The 18,935-nt window shown below is 51.6% G+C and overlaps 1 protein-coding gene across 2 annotated transcripts in view; it reads left to right on the forward strand.

The window, feature by feature from the left end:
- Nucleotides 1-1,005: 1,005 nt before the first annotated feature.
- The window catches only part of ESD (esterase D), a 20,302-nt gene continuing 2,372 nt past the window's right edge, over nucleotides 1,006-18,935 (forward strand). The window contains exons 1-8 of one of the 2 annotated variants that reach the window (XM_068165215.1): nucleotides 1,006-1,095; nucleotides 3,891-3,966; nucleotides 5,343-5,431; nucleotides 8,052-8,150; nucleotides 9,902-10,026; nucleotides 11,547-11,666; nucleotides 13,700-13,798; nucleotides 17,355-17,522. In XM_068165215.1, coding sequence (XP_068021316.1) covers nucleotides 3,899-3,966; nucleotides 5,343-5,431; nucleotides 8,052-8,150; nucleotides 9,902-10,026; nucleotides 11,547-11,666; nucleotides 13,700-13,798; nucleotides 17,355-17,522 — 768 coding nt within the window. In that variant the 5' untranslated portion in view covers nucleotides 1,006-1,095; nucleotides 3,891-3,898. Of the gene's footprint in view, nucleotides 1,096-2,531; nucleotides 2,554-3,890; nucleotides 3,967-5,342; nucleotides 5,432-8,051; nucleotides 8,151-9,901; nucleotides 10,027-11,546; nucleotides 11,667-13,699; nucleotides 13,799-17,354; nucleotides 17,523-18,935 lie in introns of those variants that run through there. The other variant, XM_068165216.1, reaches the window with a different exon arrangement.

The raw sequence follows: 18,935 nt of genomic DNA on the forward strand, positions 1-18,935 counted from the left end.
TGTAGCCAGGTGGGGGTTGGGCTCTGCTCCCAGGCAACCAGCACCAGAACAAGAGGACACAGTCTCAGGCTGTGCCAGGGGAGGTTTAGGCTGGATGTTAGGAAGAAGTTCTTCCCAGAAAGAGAGATTGGCCATTGGAATGTGCTGCCCAGGGAGGTGGTGGAGTCACCATCACTGGAGGTGTTTAGGAAGAGACTGGATGGGGTGCTGGGTGCCATGGTTTAGTTGATTAGCTGGTGTTGGGTGATAGGTTGGAGTTGATGATCTCAAAGGTCTTTTCCAACTGGTTAATTCTATTCTATTCTATTCTATTCTATTCTATTCTATTCTATTCTATTCTATTCTATTCTATTCTATTCTATTCTATTCTATTCTATTCTATTCTATTCTATTCTATTCTATTCTACTCCATTCTACTCTATTCCTATGCCTATTCTATTCTATTCCATTCCATTCCATTCCATTCCCTCTTGCTCTATCACTAATTACCTGTGAGACGAGACCAGCACCAATCCAATACTTGCTCTTTTGAATAGCTCACTATTATCAGAGTCTCTGGATTCACGTTTAATTTCTGCCTTCATTCTGAAGTTGGAGATTTTCCTCTTTGGATTTGGGAAGGCCAGCTCTGGAGCGGAAGAGCCGGAGGCAAGCAGCACCCGCTGCCCCCCCAGGCGCGGCAGGCTCCGCGGCTCGCCCCGAGGGGCACCGCGGCGCGCCCCGAGGGGCACCGCGGCGCGCCCCGAGGGGCACCGCGGCGCGCCCCGAGGGGCACCGCGGCGCGCCCCGAGGGGCACCGCGGCGCGCCCCGAGGGGCACCGCGGCGCGCCCCGAGGGGCACCGCGGCGCGCCCCGAGGGGCACCGCGGCGCGCCCCGAGGGGCACCGCGGCGCGCCCCGAGGGGCACCGCGGCGCGCGCCGGAGTCCACGACCCGAGGCTACACGCCTGGTTTTAGCAGCCGCCCGAGCCGCAGGGCCGCGCCACCGGCCGGGGGCGGGCCGGGGACACGGGCGGAGCGGCGGGAGGCCTGGCCCGGCACAGGGTCCGCCCCCACTCCCGCGTTCTCAGCCGCTTCTCACCGGCGCTCCTGTGGGGTAAGGGAGCAAGGGACAGGGGACGCCGGTCCGGCGCGGGGATGGGCAGCTTGCAGCGGGGAGTGCGGCGCTCGGGACGTGGCCTGGCTGCGGGAAGAGCCGGGTGGCGGCGGCCGGCCCGGGCGGGCCCTGGGCCCTGCCAGCGGCGGCCCAGGCGCAGGGATCGCTGAGTGTGCGCCCTGTGTGTATACCCAGCGGCGGAGGAATCGCCGTCTGTGTGTATACCCGGCAGAGCGGTCTCCGCTTGTGTGTGTACCAGGCGGCGGAGGGATCGCCGTCTGTGTGTATACCCGGCAGAGGAGTCTCCGCTTGTGTGTATACCAGGAGGCGGAGGGATCGCTTGTGTGTATAGCTGAAGGAGGAGGGATCTCCGCTTGTGTGTATAGCCGGTGGCGGAGGGATCGTCTGCTGCCTGTGTAGCCTGTGACGGGAGGGTGAAAATGGCGGGAGAGGAGGGCGCTGTGGTGGAGCAGGGAAGGGCTTCTGTGGGAATGGAAGTGAACCTCCCGACCCTAACCGGGACTGTGGCTCTGCGCGCTGCTTCAGCGGCCCCTGGCTTGGTGCTGCCGTCGGCGTGGGGGGGAAGGCGCTCCTGCGTGGGGGGGAGGCGCTCCTGCGTGGGGGTGAGGCGCTTCTGCGTGGGGGTAAGGCGCTTCTGCGTGGGGGTGAGGCGCTCCTGCGTGGGGGGTGAGGCGCTTCTGCGTGGGGGTAAGGCGCTTCTGCGTGGGGGGGAAGGCGCTCCTGCGTGGGGGGAAGGCGCTCCTGCGTGGGGGGGAGGCGCTCCTGCGTGGGGGGAAGGCGCTCCTGCGTGGGGGGGGAGGCGCTTCTGCGTGGGGGGAAGGCGCTCCTGCGTGGGGGTGAGGCGCTCCTGCGTGGGGTAAGGCGCTCCTGCGTAGGGGTAAGGCGCTCCTGCGTGGGGGTGAGGCGCTCCTGCGTGGGGGTGAGGCGCTTCTGCGTGGGGGGTGAGGCGCTCCTGCGTGGGGGTAAGGCGCTCCTGCGTGGGGGGAAGGCGCTTCTGCGTGGACGTCCCTGGGCTCCAGCCCCGCGGGCTGGTGGAAGACAGTGAACAGGCCCCAGGAGCTGGGCGCGCTGCGTTGTTTTTCTTGCTCTGTGCAACATAATTGAGTGCATAGGTATGAGGGAGGGAAGCTGCTCCCTGGTCAGATGTTGTTTGCCTTATCAGGATGTTGTTACGTGCGACCCTTGAGGCCTCTTCCCGCTTCAGCAGCCCAGCTGTCCTTACTGCCCGTGCAAACCAGCAGCGTCTCCACTGGACGTTCACAGAATCAGCCAGCTTGCAAAAGACCTCAGAGGTCATCAAGTCCAACGTATTCCCTATTGCCTGACACCGCCTGACAACTAAACCGTGCCTCCAAGTGCCACATCCAAGCCTTTTTTGAACACCTCCAGGGATGGGGACTCCACCACCTCACAGTATCACAGTATAATATAACTAAGGTTGGAAAGGACCTCGAGGATCATCGAGTCCAAACTATCAACACAGACCTCACGACTAGACCATGGCACCAAGTGCCACGTCCAGTCCCCTCTTGAACACCTCCAGGGATGGTGACTCCACCACCTCCCTGGGTAGCCCAGTCCAATGGCGAACGACTCGCTCGGTGAAGAACTTTCTCCTCACCTCGAGTCTAAATCTCCCCTGGCACAGCTTGAGACTGTGTCCTCTTGTTCTGGTGCTGCTTGCCTGGGAGAAGAGACCAACCCCTTCCCAGCCACAGCCACCCCTCAGGTAGTTGTAGAGGGCAATGAGGTCACCCCTGAGCCTCCTCTTCTCCAGGCTAAACAATCCCAGCTCCCTAAGCCTCTCCTCACAGGGCTTGTGCTCAAGGCCTCTCCCCAGTCTTGTTGCCCTTCTCTGAACACATTCAAGTGTCTCAATGTCCTTCTTAAACTGAGGGGCCCAGAACTGGACACAGGACTCAAGGTGCGGCCTAACCAATGCAGAGTCCAGGGGCACAATGACCTCCCTGCTCCTGCTGGCCACACTACTCCTGATGCAGGCCAGGATGCCATTGGCCCTCTTGGCCACCTGGGCACACCTCCCTGGGCAGCACAATCCAATGGCCAATCTCTCTTTCTGGGAAGAACTTGCTCCTCACCTCCTAAACCTCCCCTGAGAGGAGGAGGTTTGGCTGTCTAGCAATACCCCAGACCTGATTTGGTTTCTATTTCATCCATCTTGTCTAGAAGAGCAAAAAGCTCACAGAAGTTACACGTTAAGAATTAATGAACACAATAAAATGCATTTTGTTATCTTCATAGTGACTTTGGTTATAACCAGGCTGCTTGTATTCTTAGTTTCTTACGTGGCCTTTGAAAAAAAATACAATGCATTTCAACCAGTCTTTCTGTTTGACTTGAGAAGGCTCAGGGGAGACCTTCTTGTTCTCTACAGCTACCTGATGGGAGGTTGTAGCCAGGTGGGGGTTGGTCTCTTCTCCCAGGCAACCAGCACCAGAACAAGAGGACACAGTCTCAAGCTGTGCCAGGGGAGGTTTAGGCTGGAGGTTAGGAAGAAGTCCTTCATAGAAAGAGGGATTGGCCATTGGAATGTGCTGCCCAGGGAGGTGGTGGAGTCACCATCACTGTAAGTGTTTTAAGGAGAGACTGGATGAGGCACTTGGTGCCATGGGTTAGTTGATTAGATGGTGTTGGATGATAGGTTGGACCTCTGAGGTCTTTTCCAACCTGGTTAATTCTATTCTATTTTAAGTTCAGGAATTTAATTTTCAAATTTCACCTGCTCCATGTTTATTTCTTTTTCTTTTTTGCAGTTAAAGCCATGGCACTGAAACAGGTTTCCAGCAACAGATGCTTTGAGGGGTTCCAAAAAGTGTTTGAACACGACAGGTAAACACTACAAAAGCAAATTAGCTGTTTAGGAATGAATCCATGCTATCATTGCTGTCAGTCTCTGCAGGAAAATGGTGTTCTCACTTCTATCTATGTTTCAGTGAGGAATGCTGTCTGCTGCTGTTTTAGCTGTGTTGTCTTTCCTGTTAATGTTTAATGTGTCCAGTGTACTTAGTGCTGCAGATCTGACATGGGAATCTAGTATTTTGATCATAGTATCACAGTATCAGTCAGGGTTGGAAGGGACCACAAGGATCATCTGGTTCCAACCCCCCTGCCATGGCCAGGGACACCCCACACTACATCAGGCTGCCCAAAGCCTCATCCAGCCTGGGCTTAAACACCTCCAGGGATGGGGCCTCAACCACCTCCCTGGACAACCCATTCCAGGGCTGCACCACTCTCATGGGGAAGAACTTCCTCCTCACCTCCAGCCTCAATCTCCCCACCTCCAGCTTCATTCCATTCCCCCTAGTCCTGTCACTCCCTGAGATCCTGAGCAGTCCCTCCCCAGCCTTCCTGTAGCCCCCTTCAGATCCTGGAAGGCCACAATGAGGTCACCTGGGAGCCTTCTCTTCTGCAGACTGAACAGCCCCAACTCCTTCAGTCTGGCCTCACAGGAGAGGTGCTCCAGCCCTCTGATCATCCTCCTGGCCCTTCTCTGGACACCTTCCAGCACCTCCAGACCCCTCTTGCAATAGGGGCTCCAGAACTGGAGGCAGGACTCCAGGTGGGGTCTCCCCAGAGCTGAGCAGAGGGGGAGAATCACCTCCCCTGACCTGCTGGCCACACTTCTCCTGATGCAGCCCAGGATCTGATTGGCTTTGCGGGCTGCAAGTGCACACTGAGAGCTCCTGTTGAGCTTCTCCTCCCCCAGCACCCCCAAGTCTCTCTCCTCAGGGCAGCTTTCCAGCCAGTCACTGCCCAGCCTGGATTTGTGCCTGGGATTGCCTCCACCCAGCTGCATGACTCTGCCCTTGGTCTTGTTGAACCTCCTGAGGTTGGCTTGTGCCCACCTGTCCAGCCTGTCCAGGTCCTTCTGGATGGCCTCCCTTCCCTCCAGCCTGTCTGCTGCACCACTCAACTTACTCTGCTCCTTTCTCCCATCTTTGTTGGGGGGGTGTGTGGCAGAAAAGGAGAAGCTAATAGCTTCCCCTGGTCCTTAACCAGGGAGGTCTTTGTGTTGTTTATTAACTGTCAATACCTGTAAACATTGTAAATCCTGTATATTTTGTACATATTCATTGCATTCCATTGTAGATTATAGGCTTTCATTTGCTTCCAGCTGGGCTGGGCTGGCAAAGTTAATGTTGGGGCGGAGGGGGTGGAATTTCAACCCATGACAAGTAACAAGGAATATTTTATTAATACAGTGCAGAGCTAAAATGCAAAATGAAATTTGGAATCTACTTGCCTCCAAAAGCAGAAACTGCCAAGTGTCCTGTACTCTACTGGCTCTCAGGTGAGTAACATGGATTTTACTAACTTAAAAAAGATAATGTTAAGCATGCTTACAATACTGTGCTACAGTTACTGAAAGCATGGTGTAGAGTGGCAGCTATGGCATTCTGTGAAAGATCATTTTGGGGCTGTTCAGTCTGGAGAAGAGAAGGCTCCCAGGTGACCTCATTGTGGCCTTCCAGTATCTGAAGGGAGCCTACAGGAAGGCTGGGGAGGGACTGCTCAGGATCTCAGGGAGTGCTAGGACTAGGGGGAATGGAATGAAGCTGGAGGTGGGGAGATTCAGACTGGAGGTGAGGAGGAGATTCTTCCCCATGAGAGTGGTGAAGCCCTGGAATGGGTTGTCCAGGGAGGTGGTTGAGGCCCCAGCTCTGGAGGTGTTTAAGCCCAGGCTGGATGAGGCTGTGGCCAGGCTGATGTAGTGTGGGGTGTCCCTGCCCATGGCAGGGGGGTTGGAACTAGATGATCCTTGTGGTCCCTTCCAACCCTGACTGATACTATGATACTATCTATTTTAAATACTTGGAGTGTGCTGCCATAAAGTTGGGAGCATCTGGCCTCAGGGGTAGCCTACCATAGAATCATGGAATCAATAAGGTTGGAAAAGGCCTCAGAGATCATCAAGTCAAACCTATCACCCAGCACCTCAGGACTAACTAAACCATGGCTTCAAGTGCCATGTCCAATCCCCTCTTGAACACCTCCAGGGATGGTGACTGCACCACCTCCCTGGGCAGCACATCCCAACGGCCAATCTCTCTTTCTTTGAAGAACTCCTCACCTCCAGCCTAAACTTCCCCTGGCACAGCTTGAGCCTGTGTCCTCTTGTTCTGGTGCTGCTTGCCTGGGAGAAGAGACCAACCCCCACCTGGCTACAACCTTGCTGCAAAATGTTCAGTGTTCAAAATATTCTGCCCTTTTGTTCTGACATGTGCATACTTTTTGCTCTAATACTGTGTCTGATAGTTGTCCTGAGAGGTCTTGCCACTGAGGACACCTCCTCCTTCCCTTTCTCTGTGACAGAGTGCTTCAGCCAACAGGCTAGGGGACAAAGTCTGGCCTGTGGGAGTCAGCAAATTTGTCCTCCAGACCCCACCTTCTTCAGAGTGCTGTTTTGCAGGTGAACTTGGAAAGGGAAGTGCTGTTAGCTGCCTTGGTGCAAGGACAGGTAGAGTGAGGTAACCCTGTGGATCAGAAACAGCCAGAAGAGGAGGAGTGTTGTGTGTCAGCAGTGAAGTTGCCTCATTCACAGCATTGTTTCTTCAGTGTCCAAGTCCATTTGTTGTATTACTAGATGGAGAGCAAGCTTGAATGAGACTGTATGGACAAGCATGTGCTCCCAGTTAGCCTGGCTTGATTCCCCCACCCACAGAGCCCCAGAAGTGCATAAATAATATTAAGGCATTGTTCCAAAATTGGCCAGGTTGGTGTTGGTAAATGGCTTCAGGATTAATGGATTATAACATTTTTTTATCATGAGAAGCAGATGCTGTCTTTGTTCTGTAGCTTTAGGAGTTGCTTTATTGAAGCTTGTGTTCAGGAAGTTGGAGAACTGACTGGTGGAGACTGTATTAGTTGTATGCATTCCTTGCACAAAATAGCTAGTAAGTGTGATGAGTGGAATGGAATGGAATGGGATAGAATGGAATGGGATAGAATGGAATGGAATGGAAAATAGAATAGAATAGAATAGAATAGAATAGAATAGAATAGAATAGAATAGAATAGAATAGAATACAATACAATACAATAGAATACAATACAATACAATACAATACAATACAATACAATACAATACAATGGAATAGACCTTCGAGGTCAAGTCCAACCTATCACCCTATCAGTTAGGAACTGGCTGGAGGGCTGAGCCCAGAGAGTGGTGGTGAATGGTGCCACAGCCAGCTGGCAGCCAGGTACCTGTGGTGTCCCCCAAGGATCAGTGCTGGGCCCCATCCTGTTCAGTATCTTTACTGATGATCTGGACAAGGGGATTGAGTCCACCATCAGTAAGTTTGCAGATGACACCAAGTTTGGAGTAGGAGTTGATCTGTTAGAGGGTAGGAGAGCTCTGCAGAGGGACCTTGACAGGCTGGGCAGAGTCCAACATGATGGCATTTAACAAGTCCAAGTGCCGTGTGCTGCTCTTTGGTCGCTTCTCCCTGGCAACCAGCACCAGAACAAGAGAACACAGTCTCACCAGGGGAAGTTTAGGCTTGAGGTGAGGAGAAACTTCCTCCCAGAAAGAGCAATTGGCCATTGGAATGTGCTGCCCGGGGGGGTGGTCGAGTCACCATCCCTGGAGGTATCCAAAAAAGGATTGGCCGTGGCACTTGAAGCCATGGTTTAGTTAGACCGGAGGTGTTGGGTGCTAGGTCGGATTTGATGATCTCTGAGGTCTTTTCCAACCTTATTGATTCTATGCTTCTATGAAAGGTGAGTGTCACTGGAAGTAAAAGTGCATCTGTGTCTGTTTCTGCGGAGCACCAAGTATTACTGAACCCAGCGAAAAGACTTCGCCGTGTCTCTCCTGTTTTGTTTCAAAACCTTTTCTGCTGAGAAGAGTGTTTGAACCTGGAATGCTGTGAGCACTGTGTAGCCAATGCTGTTCTTTATTTCTCTAGGGTTAACTTGCACAGAGCAGAATTTCATAACAAAAGCTGGTTTTCATCAAGCTGCAGCTGAACACGGCCTCATTGTAGTCGCGCCAGACACAAGCCCACGTAAGTTTTAACAGGAGACCTGATAACAGGCATCACACTGAAGCACACTGTCTTTATCCTCAGAGACCTGAGTGCTGCACTTTGCTCCACTGTGTTGCCCACCTGAGTCACAGTATGACCTCACCTCTGTATCTTGCAGTTTTCTAGGTTACATTGTTCATGTTCTTAATATCACGGTGGTGAAGGTTTGACATTTGAAACTCTTCTATTGTTGTGGCACTGAAGCCAGAACAAAGCAGCCATTGGGTTCAGCACAGGTGAGGAGAGGGAACAAAAGGGAAAACAGAGACAGTTGCCTGCACTTTGTGTCTTGCTGAGAGTTCAAAAAGATCTGCAGACATGTGTTGTCTTCCAAAGCTGAGGAAATGCATCTCTCCAGAGAATTCCAAAGCATGAAAAAGGCAAACCAGAAACTCATCCCCATGAGCAGCTTGTGGTGGTTTAAGCCTTAACTGGAGTTTAATCTCAGCCTGGACAACAGCAAGCTGGGGGCAGGAGTTGATCTGCTGGAGGGTAGAGAGGCTCTGCAGAGGGACCTCGACAGGCTGGACAGATGGGCAGAGTCCAAGGGCAGGAGATTGAACACATCCAAGTGCCAGGTTCTGCACATTGGCCACAACAACCCCATGCAGTGCTACAGGCTGGGGTCAGAGTGGCTGAGAGCAGCCAGGCAGAGAGGGACCTGGGGTTGCTGGTCGATGGTAGGCTGAACATGAGCCTGCAGTGTGCCCAGGCAGCCAAGAGGGCCAATGGCATCCTGGCCTGCATCAGGAAGAGTGTGGCCAGCAGGAGCAGGGAGGTCATTGTGCCCCTGTACACTGCACTGGTTAGGCCACACCTCGAGTCCTGTGTCCAGTTCTGGGCCCCTCAGTTTAGGAAGGAGGTTGAGTTGCTGGAAGGTGTCCAGAGAAGGGCAACGAATTTGGTGAGGGGTTTGGAACACAGCCCTGTGAGGAGAGGCTGAGGGAGCTGGGGTTGCTTAGCCTGAGAAGAGGAGACTCAGGGGTGACCTTATTGCTCTCTACAACTCCCTGAAGGGGGGTTGTAGACAGGCAGATGTTGGTCTTTTCTTCCAGGCAACCAGTACCAGAACAAGAGGACACAGTCTCAGGCTGTGTCAGGGGAGGTTTAGGCTGAAGGTTAGGAGGAAGTTCTACACAGAGAGAGTGATTGCCCATTGGAATGTGCTGCCTGGGAAGGTGGTGGAGTCACCATCCCTGGAGGTGTTCAGGAGGAGACTTGATGGGGTGCTTGGTGCCATGGGTTAGTTGGTTGGGTGGTGTTGGATGATAGGTTGGATGCGATGATCTTGAAGGTCTCTTCCAACCTGGTCTGGTCTGGTCTGGTCTGGTCCTATTCTATTCTATTCTATTCTATTCTATTCTATTCTATTCTATTCTATTCTATTCTATTCTATTCTATTCTATTCTATTCTATTCTATTCTATTCTATTCTATTCTATCCCATTCCATTCCATTCCATTCCCTTCCCATGTAGGTGAGGAGAGATCTGTGTGCCCTGTGTATTTACAAAGGTAAACTGAAGCAGCTTAGAAGTTCCATACATGTGCAGCATTGATGAATTAACACTTGAAAACACTGTACTGATGAATGAAAATCCAGGGTGTCTTATGGTTGGATGGGTAGAGATGTGTTGAGAAACTCCTGTCCTGCTTTTGTGTGGCAAGTTCTCCAATTCTGGACATCTAGTAATCAGGAAGACAGTGACTACAGAAGGGATTTTCATGACAGGTGGCTGCAATATTGAAGGAGAAGATGAAAGCTGGGATTTTGGTACTGGTGCTGGCTTTTATGTGGATGCCACTGAAGACCCTTGGAAAACAAACTATAGGATGTATTCCTACATAAAGGATGAGGTAACTTTGCTACTGGGTTCCTCTGGTGGTTTTGGCTAAGATGAAGAGTGGGTACAGTTTAGTCATGCTTTTTGTTCCAGGCACCACAGCTTGCCAGTTTGATAGCCCATGGATGGTGTGTGGTTGTCTTGCTTTCCTGTTTCATGAAAAGAGCTTACTGTTGCTTTTTTAACCCTTTGTTATTTTGGTGGTTGGATTTATCCAGCTGTTAGCCCTTTCCTCCCCAAAAAGATAACAACTACCTGAAGGGAGGTTGTAGCCAGGTGGGGGGTGGATTTCTTCTCCCAGGCAACCAGCACCAGAACAAAAGGACAAAGTCTCCAGCTGCACCAGGGGAGGTTTAGGCTGGATGTTAGGAAGAAGTTCTTCATAGAAAGAGAGATTGGCCATGGGAATGTGCTGCCCAGGGAGGTGGTGGAGTCACCTCCTCATGTCCTGCCTGAATCTCCCCACCTCCAGCTTCATTCCATGCCCCCTATTCCTATCACTACCTGAGATCCTGAGCAGTCCCTCCCCAGCCTTCCTGTAGCCCCCTTCACATACTGGAAGGCCACAATTAGGTCACCTCAGAGCCTTCTCTTCTCCAGACTGAACAGCCCCAACTCCTTCAGTCTGTCCTCATAGGAGGGGTGCTCCAGCCCTCTGCTCATCCTTGTGGCCCTTCTCTGGACACCTTCCAGCACCTCCACATCCCTCTTGGAATAGGGGCTCCAGATCTGGAGTCAGTACTCCAGAGCTGAGTAAAGGGGGAGAATCACCTCCCTTGCCCTGCTGGCCACACTTCTCCTGATGCAGCCCAGGATCTGATTGGCTTTGTGGGCTGCAAGTGCACACTGAGAGCTCCTGGTGAGCTTCTCCTCCCCCAGCACCCCCAAGTCTCTCTCCTCAGGGCTGCTTTCCAGCCAGTCCCTGCCCAGCCTGGATTTGTGCCTGGGATTGCCTCCACCCAGATGCAGGACCCTGCCCTTGGTGTTGTTGAACCTCCTGAGGTTGGCTTGTGCCCACCTCTCCAGCCTGTCCAGGTCCCTCTGGATGGCCTCCCTTCCCTCCAGCCTGTCTGCTGCACCACACAGCTTGGTGTCATCAGCAAACTTGCTGAGGGTGCACTCAATGCCACTGTCCAGGGCACCCACAAAGATGTTGAACAAGCCTGGTCCCAGGACTGATCCCTGAGGGACTCTGCTTGTCCCTGGCCTCCACTGGGCCATGGAGCCATTGACAGCCACTCTTTGGGTGCAGCCATCAAGGCAGTTGTTTATCTATCTGGTGGTCCCCCATCAAACCCATGTGTCACCAGCCTGGAGCCCAGGCTGTGGTGTGGGACAGTGTTGAAGGCTTTGCTCAGGGCCAGGTTTTATGTTCTAGTTCAGACTGCTTTCAGGCCACGGTCACGAATGTCAAGCTGGACCAAAGATGTGCTTTTGGTGTCAGAGGCTTCTTGGCATTATGTTAGCTATTTGTGTGCTTTTGTTTCCTAAATACATCCAATTAATATTTGCATTGTTGCTGTTCCTTTGCAGCTGCCTAAACTAATAAATGCCAATTTCCCAACCGACCCTGAACGGATGTCAATTTTTGGGCATTCCATGGGAGGTCATGGAGCTCTTATTCTTACTCTGAAGAATCCTGGAAAGTACAAAGTAAGTGTTTGCAGTACTCAGCACTGGTTAGGCCACAGCCTTGAGTCCTGTGTCCAGTTCTGGGCCCTGCAGTTTAAGAAGGATATTAAGACTCCTGAACATGTCCAACAAAGCTGGGGAGGGGTTTGGAGCACAGCCCTGTGAGGAGAGGCTGAGGGAGCTGGGGTTGCTTAGCCTGGAGCAGAAGAGGCTCTGGGGAGACTTTCTTGCTCTCTACAACTCCCTGAAGGGAGGTTGCAGCCAGGTGGGGGTTGGTCTCTTCTCCCAGGCACCCAGCACCAGAACAAGAGGACACAGTCTCAAGCTGTGCCAGGGGAGGTTTAGGCTGGAGGTTAGGAAGAAGTTCTACACAGAGAGAGTGATTGCCCATTAGAATGTGTTGCCCAGGGAGGTGGTGGAGTCACCATCCCTGGAGGTGCTCAGGAGGAGACTTGATGGGGTGCTTGGTGCCATGGTTTAGTTGATCAGGTGGTGTTGGATTGGTTGATAGGTTGGACATGATGATCTTGAAGGTCTCTTCCAACCTGGTATACTCTATTCTATTCTAAAGCAAACATGCTGGACCTGATTTGGCTTTCCTTCATACTCAAGAAGGTTTGAGGGAAATTTTGTTTGCTTTGGAGCTGGGCTTGTGTACAGTGCCTGCCTGAGTGGGGCTCTGCCCTTGGGGTCAGTCCTTTCATGGGCTGTCTGGGCACTGGTCAGGCAGCAGCTGCAGAAATGCAACTGCAGTTTTGCAAACAGCCTAACACTCAGTGTCAGCAGCTTGGCCTTACAAAAGAGTTGGATGTCAGAGAAAGCTTTATTTTTCTCTCTCATTTTTACCTTTTGGAGGCAGCAGTTCAGAAGTTTTCATTTGCCCTGGGGGCACTTGGGTGTGAATTTTATCATCTGAAAGAACTACACATGAAGCTGAAAATACTGAAACCCAAGAGGACTGGCAGTGCCTCAGATGGTTTAGGGCTATTTTTTGCAAGACAGGAGAGTGGAAATATTGCTGTCCCAGGGCTAAATCAAGAAAAAAAGAGTGTAAGAACAGGGCTTGGACTCCTGACACCAGTACCAGGAGTTGTGATCTGAAGTGTACTTTTCTTCACCCCTGAGCCTGGAGGTGCCTACATCTTTGAGACCCTCTTGCATGTTTAGACTGGCTGAGCAGCCCCATGCTTCAGGAATTTTTGTTGGGTCCTGCTAAAATGCAGCTGGAGTCAAAATGGTCCCACACTTGGACCATGGTGACCCAACACTAGGCTTGAGATCCTTCTGGGGTTGGTCTCTTCTCCCAGGCAAGCAGCACCAGAACAAGAGGACAGAGTCTCAAGCTGCACCAGGGGAGGTTTAGGCTGGATGTTAGGAAGAAGTTCTTCATAGAAAGAGAGATTGGCCATTGGAATGTGCTGCCCAGGGAGGTGGTGGAGTCATCTCCTCATGTCCAGCCTGAATCTCCCCACCTCCAGCTTCATTCCATTCCCCCTAGTCCTATCACTACCTGAGATCCTGCACCAGGGGAGGTTTAAGCTGGAGGTTAGGAAGAAATTGTACACAGAGAGAGTGATTGCCCATTGGAATGTGCTGCCTGGGAAGGTGGTGGAGTCACCATCACTGGAGGTGTTCAGGAGGAGACTTGATAGGGTGCCATGGGTTAGTTGATGAGGTGATGTTGGATGGTAGGTTGGACTCAATGATCTTGAAGGTCTCTTCCACCCTGGTTTATTCTGTTCTATTCTGTGCTGCCTAAGGTAATTCAAGCCAACATCTCCCAACAAGGAAAGGAATGGGGCATCTAGCCCTGCCTTTTGAAGCTTGGCTCAGGAGCAAAGAAGCAAAGCAAAGCAAAACTGTAAGACCAGAAAGAACAAATAAGAGGAAAGTAGGATCATGTTCAGGATGCCTCAGAGGGTTTGTGGGGGAGGTCCTGGGTTCTGGTGGTAACTTCAAAGTCACTTTTGACAAGGCTTTTAGTTTGCTTGCCAGTTGGCAGAAACCTCCTTTCTTAATTCACCTTTGTTTTTTCATGCTTGCTTTCTGAACAGTCTGTATCAGCCTTTGCTCCCATCTGCAATCCCATCCAGTGTCAGTGGGGGAAGAAAGCCTTTGGTGGGTACCTGGGATCAGATGTAAGCAAATGGGAGGTAAGTGATGCAACTCACGGTCCCTCAGTAGCAGGGGAATGAGTGTCCTGTAGATACATCACAGCAGAAACCTGGGACAAAACTCAGGGGTGCCCCTCAGCTGCTGCTGCTGTTTTACTCTGCATGGATCACTAAGGTTGGAAGAGACCTCGAGGATCATTGAGTCCAACCTATCACCACAGACCTCATGACTAGACCATGACACCAAGTGCCACATCCAATCCCCTCTTGAACACCTCCAGGGATGGGGACTCCACCACCTCCCTGGGCAGCACATTCCAATGGCTAACAACTCGCTCAGTGAAGAACTTTCTCCTCACCTCGAGTCTAAGCCTCCCCTGGCACAGCTTGAGACTGTGTCCTCTTGTTCTGGTGCTGGTTGCCTGGGAGAAGAGACCAACCCCTTCCTGGCTACAGCCACCTTTCAGGTAGTTGTAGAGGGCAATGAGGTCTCCCCTGAGCCTCCTCTCCTCCAAGCTAAGCAACCCCAGCTCCCTCAGCCTCTCCTCACAGGGCTGTGCTCAAGGCCTCTCCCCAGCTTTGTTGCCCTTCTCTGGACACCTTCAAGTGTCTCGATGTCCTTCCTAAACTGAGGGGCCCAGAACTGGACACAGGACTCAAGGTGCAGCCTAACCAAAGCAGAGTCCAGGGGCACAATGACTTCCCTGCCCCTGCTGGCCACACTATTCCTAATGCAGGCCAGGATGCCATTGGCCTTCCTGGCCACCTGGGCACACTGCTGGCTCATGTTTAGGTAGCTGTCAATCAGCACCCCCAGGTCCCTCTCTGTTTGGCAGCTCTCAGCCACTCTGACCCCAGCCTGTAGCTCTGCATGGGGTTGCTGTGGCCAAAGTGCAGCCCCTGGCACTTGGACTTGTTGAATGCCATCCTGTTGGACTCTGCCATCTGTCCAGTCGGTCGAGGTCCCTCTGCAGAGCCTTTCTACCTTCTAACTGACCAACATCTGCTCCTAACTTGGTGTCATCTGCAAACTTGCTGATGACTGACTCAACCCCCTCATCCAGATCATCAATAAAGATGTTAAAGTGGATGGGGCCCAGCACTGATCCCTGGGGCACACACTGGTGCCTGGCTGCCAGCTGGCTGTGGCACCATTCACCACCACTCTCTGGGCTCGGCCCTCCAGCCAGTTCCTAACCCAGCACAGAGTGTTGTGGTCCAAGGCTCGAGCTGACAGCAGTTTGCTGTGGGGGACGGTGTCAAAGGCCTTGCTGAAGTCCAGGCAGACCACATCCACAGGCCTCCCCACGTCCACCACATGGGTCACCTGATCATAGAAGGAGATGAGGTTGGAGAGGCAGGACCTGCCCCTCCTAAATCCATGCTGGCTGGACACTTTACATGTCTCTAGTGGTTATGACTTGCCTGCTGGTGCTGATAACAAATGTGATGAGATAGAAGGCGTCTCACCAAATGGACTTAATTCCTCCTTGTTTAGGGAAGATCTTAAAGTCTGCTCTAAGAAGCACTGTGAGCAGTCTGAGACCTTCCATGCTGCAGAGAAGCAGTGAACAGTTTAAAAGACTGAAACTGTGGCCTGTTTCCTCAAAAGCTCAGTTCTCAGTGTACAAACCAGCTGGGGTTTGTAGTAGCCAGAAAAGAGAAACTGCTACCAACTGTACAGAAACTGAGGAGCCCCATGGCATCTGCAAAGGCAGCTGGCTGGAGGCAGCACACAGAGTAGGAATGTGCTGCCCAGGGGGGTGGTGGAGTCACCATCACTGGAGGTGTTTAAGAGGATCCTGGATGAGGCACTTGGTGCCATGGTCTAGTCATGAGGTCTGTGGTGATAGGTTGGACTTGATGATCCTCAAGGTCACTTCCAACCTTAGTGATAACTGTGATAGGAGCCCATTGGATCCTGGGAAATTGGTATCCTGTGGAAGAGAATTAAACAAGAGAAAGTTAGGGTTTTTAGCTCCAGAAGCCTAGTTTTGGAATACAAGCAGTGATGTATGGATGGGTGAGATGCAAAAACCCTGGTCTGCATGGTGTTGCACTGCCTGGGCAGCCCTGTGGTGGTTTTAATCTCAGCATAAACAGGGCTGGAGTTGCCCCTAGAATTTAGTCAAAAGAGATCATTTGTGACCAGGTACTCTGAATGCCTTGTAAATAAACACAAGGTGAAGTTAAATCCCTTGTAAATGGAATGGAAGTGTCTCTTAGGAAGGTGCCCAGGTGTGACTGAAACCTTACAGGAATGGAGAGCATTAGCTGCTTTCACAGGTAGATTGTGTATTTAGAAATGATCATAGAGATCATAGAATCAATAAGGTTGGAAAAGACCTCAGAGATCATCAAGTCCAACCTATCATGAAGTAAACTTTCTTAACACTTCACATAATTCCTTGAGTCCTGTGTCCATTTCTGGGCCCCTCACTTTAAGAAGGGCATTGAGACACTTGGTGTCCAGAGAAGGGCAACAAGGCTGGGGAGGGGTCTGGAGCACAGCCCTGTGAGGAGAGGCTGAGGGAGCTGGGGTTGCTTAGCCTGGAGAAGAGGAGGCTCAGGGGAGACCTTCTTGCTGCCTACAACTACCTGAAAGGAGGTTGTAGTCAGGTGGGGGTTGGTCTCTTCTCCCAGGCAACCAGAACAAGAAGAGACAGTCTCAAGCTGCACCAGGGAAAGGTTGGGCTGGAGGCAAGGAGAACATTTGTCCCAGCAAGAGAGATTGGCCATTGAAATGTGCTGCCCAGGGAGGTGGTGGAGTCACCATCCCTGGAGGTGTTCAAGAGGGGATTGGATGAGGCCCTTGAAGCCATGTATTAGTTAGCCATGAGGTGTATGGGGGTAGTAGGTTGGACTTGATGATCTCTGAGGTCTTTTCCAACCTGGTTGATTCTGTGATAACGAATTCATTTGGAGGGTTGGGGATGGGGACCTCTTTCTGGCCTCTTAACTCACTTTGGAGCATCTCTACAAACCCTGTGCAGTAGCTCACCAGCAGGCATCAGGAATAGGTTTAGTCCTGCCTTTGCAGAGATACACGGCCTCTGATTTCCATACTGCTGCTGGAAATTGCCAGATGTTACATCAGTGTTTTGACCTTTAGGTGCCCAAACAGTTACATGAAGATACTGAGTTGTCTTTGCAAGATCTCATTTCTGTATGAGCACATGGCTTGGTAGTAGATGCTCTTACAGTTCTTTATTCTATATGAATTTAGCTCTGGCCTGGACATTGTGTTTGGTCCAGAAATAATGTCAGAGTGCCTACTTGATAATTACTTAGGTCATACCTTTGGTCTTTAACAACATGAGTGTTACTTCTCATTTGCCTGGAAGTCTCCAAAGTGCAATTTCATCTCCTGATCGGTATCTCCCAGTACTTGGTAGCTGCCATTCCTCCCTTGCAGTCAGCAAACTTCACCCAGTCACATAACTGAATGTTCTTTCTTTCTGGAGGTGTTCAGGAGGAGACTTGATAGGGTGCTTGGTGCCATGAGTTAGTTGATTAGGTGGTGTTGGGTGATAGGTTGGACACAATGATTTTGAAGGTCTCTTCCAACCTGGTTTATTCTATTCTATTCCTGCAGGCATATGATGCTACACAACTTGTGAAGTCCTATCCAGACTCTCACTTGGACATCTTGATTGATCAAGGCAAAGATGACCAGTTCCTATCAGCAGGCCAGTTACTGCCTGATAACTTCATTGCAGCCTGTACAGAGCAGAAAATCCCAGTTGTCTTTAGACTGCAGCAGGTAAGTTGCTTCTGCAATCCATGATTGTTGGGTGGTTAATGTGTGATTTTTGAGTCTATGTGGCAGGTAGAGAAGAAATTGTCTCTTCATGGGGTGTGCTGTCACTTACCTGTGACTACGTGCCCTGCCCAGGTGAGGAAGAGGGTGAGAAGTGACATTTTCCATAGCATGATGGCATTTAACAAGTCCAAGTGCCAGGTGGTGCACTTTGGTCACAGCAACCCCATGCAGTGCTACAGGCTGGGGTCAGAGTGGCTGGAGAGCAGCCAGGCAAAGAGGGACCTGGGGGTACTGGTTGACAGCAGCTGAACATGAGCCAGCAGTGTGCCCAGGTGGCCAGGCCACTGGCATCCTGGCCTGTATCAGAAATAGTGTGGCCAGCAGGAGCAGGGAGGTCATTCTGTCCCTGTACTCAGCACGGGTCAGGCCACACCTTGAGTCCTGTGTCCAGTTCTGGGCCCCTCAGCTTAGGAAGGAGGTTGAAACACTTGAAGGTGTCCAGAGAAGAACAATGAGGCTGGGGAGAGGCCTTGAGCACAGCCCTGTGAGGAGAGGCTGAGGGAGCTGGGGTTGCTTAGCCTGGAGAAGAGGAGGCTCAGGGGAGACCTTCTTGCTGTCTCCAACTCCCTGAAGGGAGGTTGTAGCCAGGTGGGGGTTAGTCTCTTCTCCTAGGCAACTAGCACCAGAATAAGAGGACACAGTCTCAAGCTGTGCCAGGGGAAGTTTAGGCTTGAGGTGAGGAGAGAGTTCTTCCCAGAAAGAGAGATTGGCCATTGGAATGTGCTGCCCAGGGAGGTGGTGGAGTCATCATCCCTGGAGGTGTTCAAGAGGGGCTTGGACCTGACACTCGGTGCCATGGTTTAGTTAGTCCTGAGGTGTTGGGACTAGGTTGGACTTGATGATCTCTGAGGTCTTTTCCAATCTTACTGGTTCTATGATCTATCAACCATCAAGGAGTGCAATACCTATCAGTTCAGCTGCATGCCACCACTAGGTGGGGTCATGATTAGAGTTTAGCAGACTGCTCTGTTGATGGCAATTCAAGTTGCAGGTGCTCAGCTGAAGCAGCAGCAGTAATGCTTGATAATAAGTGGGTATCCCAGTAGGTACACAAGCAAAATGAGAGCTGTCTCTTTGCTGGATTTCTTATCTGTGCTGTGGGAATCATGTTTAGTGTAAAACTCTGATGTAGTTTGCTTGTGCTTTGGTGGAAGGCATGGAACTGCTTGACCTCTCCCCAGTTCAGTTAAAGACCCAGGTGGAAGGTTTGCTCTTTCCTGTAGTGCAGTAGCTCAGCCCCCACTTCATCATCACCAAGCAGCTCCTGCTCCCTCTACACCATCCTCCACCCTGCCTAAACAGCTCCTGCTCCATCACCACCATTTTTGCACCCATCCCAGAGCCAGGGTCAAG

The sequence above is a fragment of the Melanerpes formicivorus genome, unplaced genomic scaffold (genome assembly GCF_026170545.1).
Source record: "Melanerpes formicivorus ecotype bairdi unplaced genomic scaffold, bMelFor1.0.p_v2 SCAF_87, whole genome shotgun sequence".
Taxonomy (NCBI): Eukaryota; Metazoa; Chordata; class Aves; order Piciformes; family Picidae; genus Melanerpes; species Melanerpes formicivorus.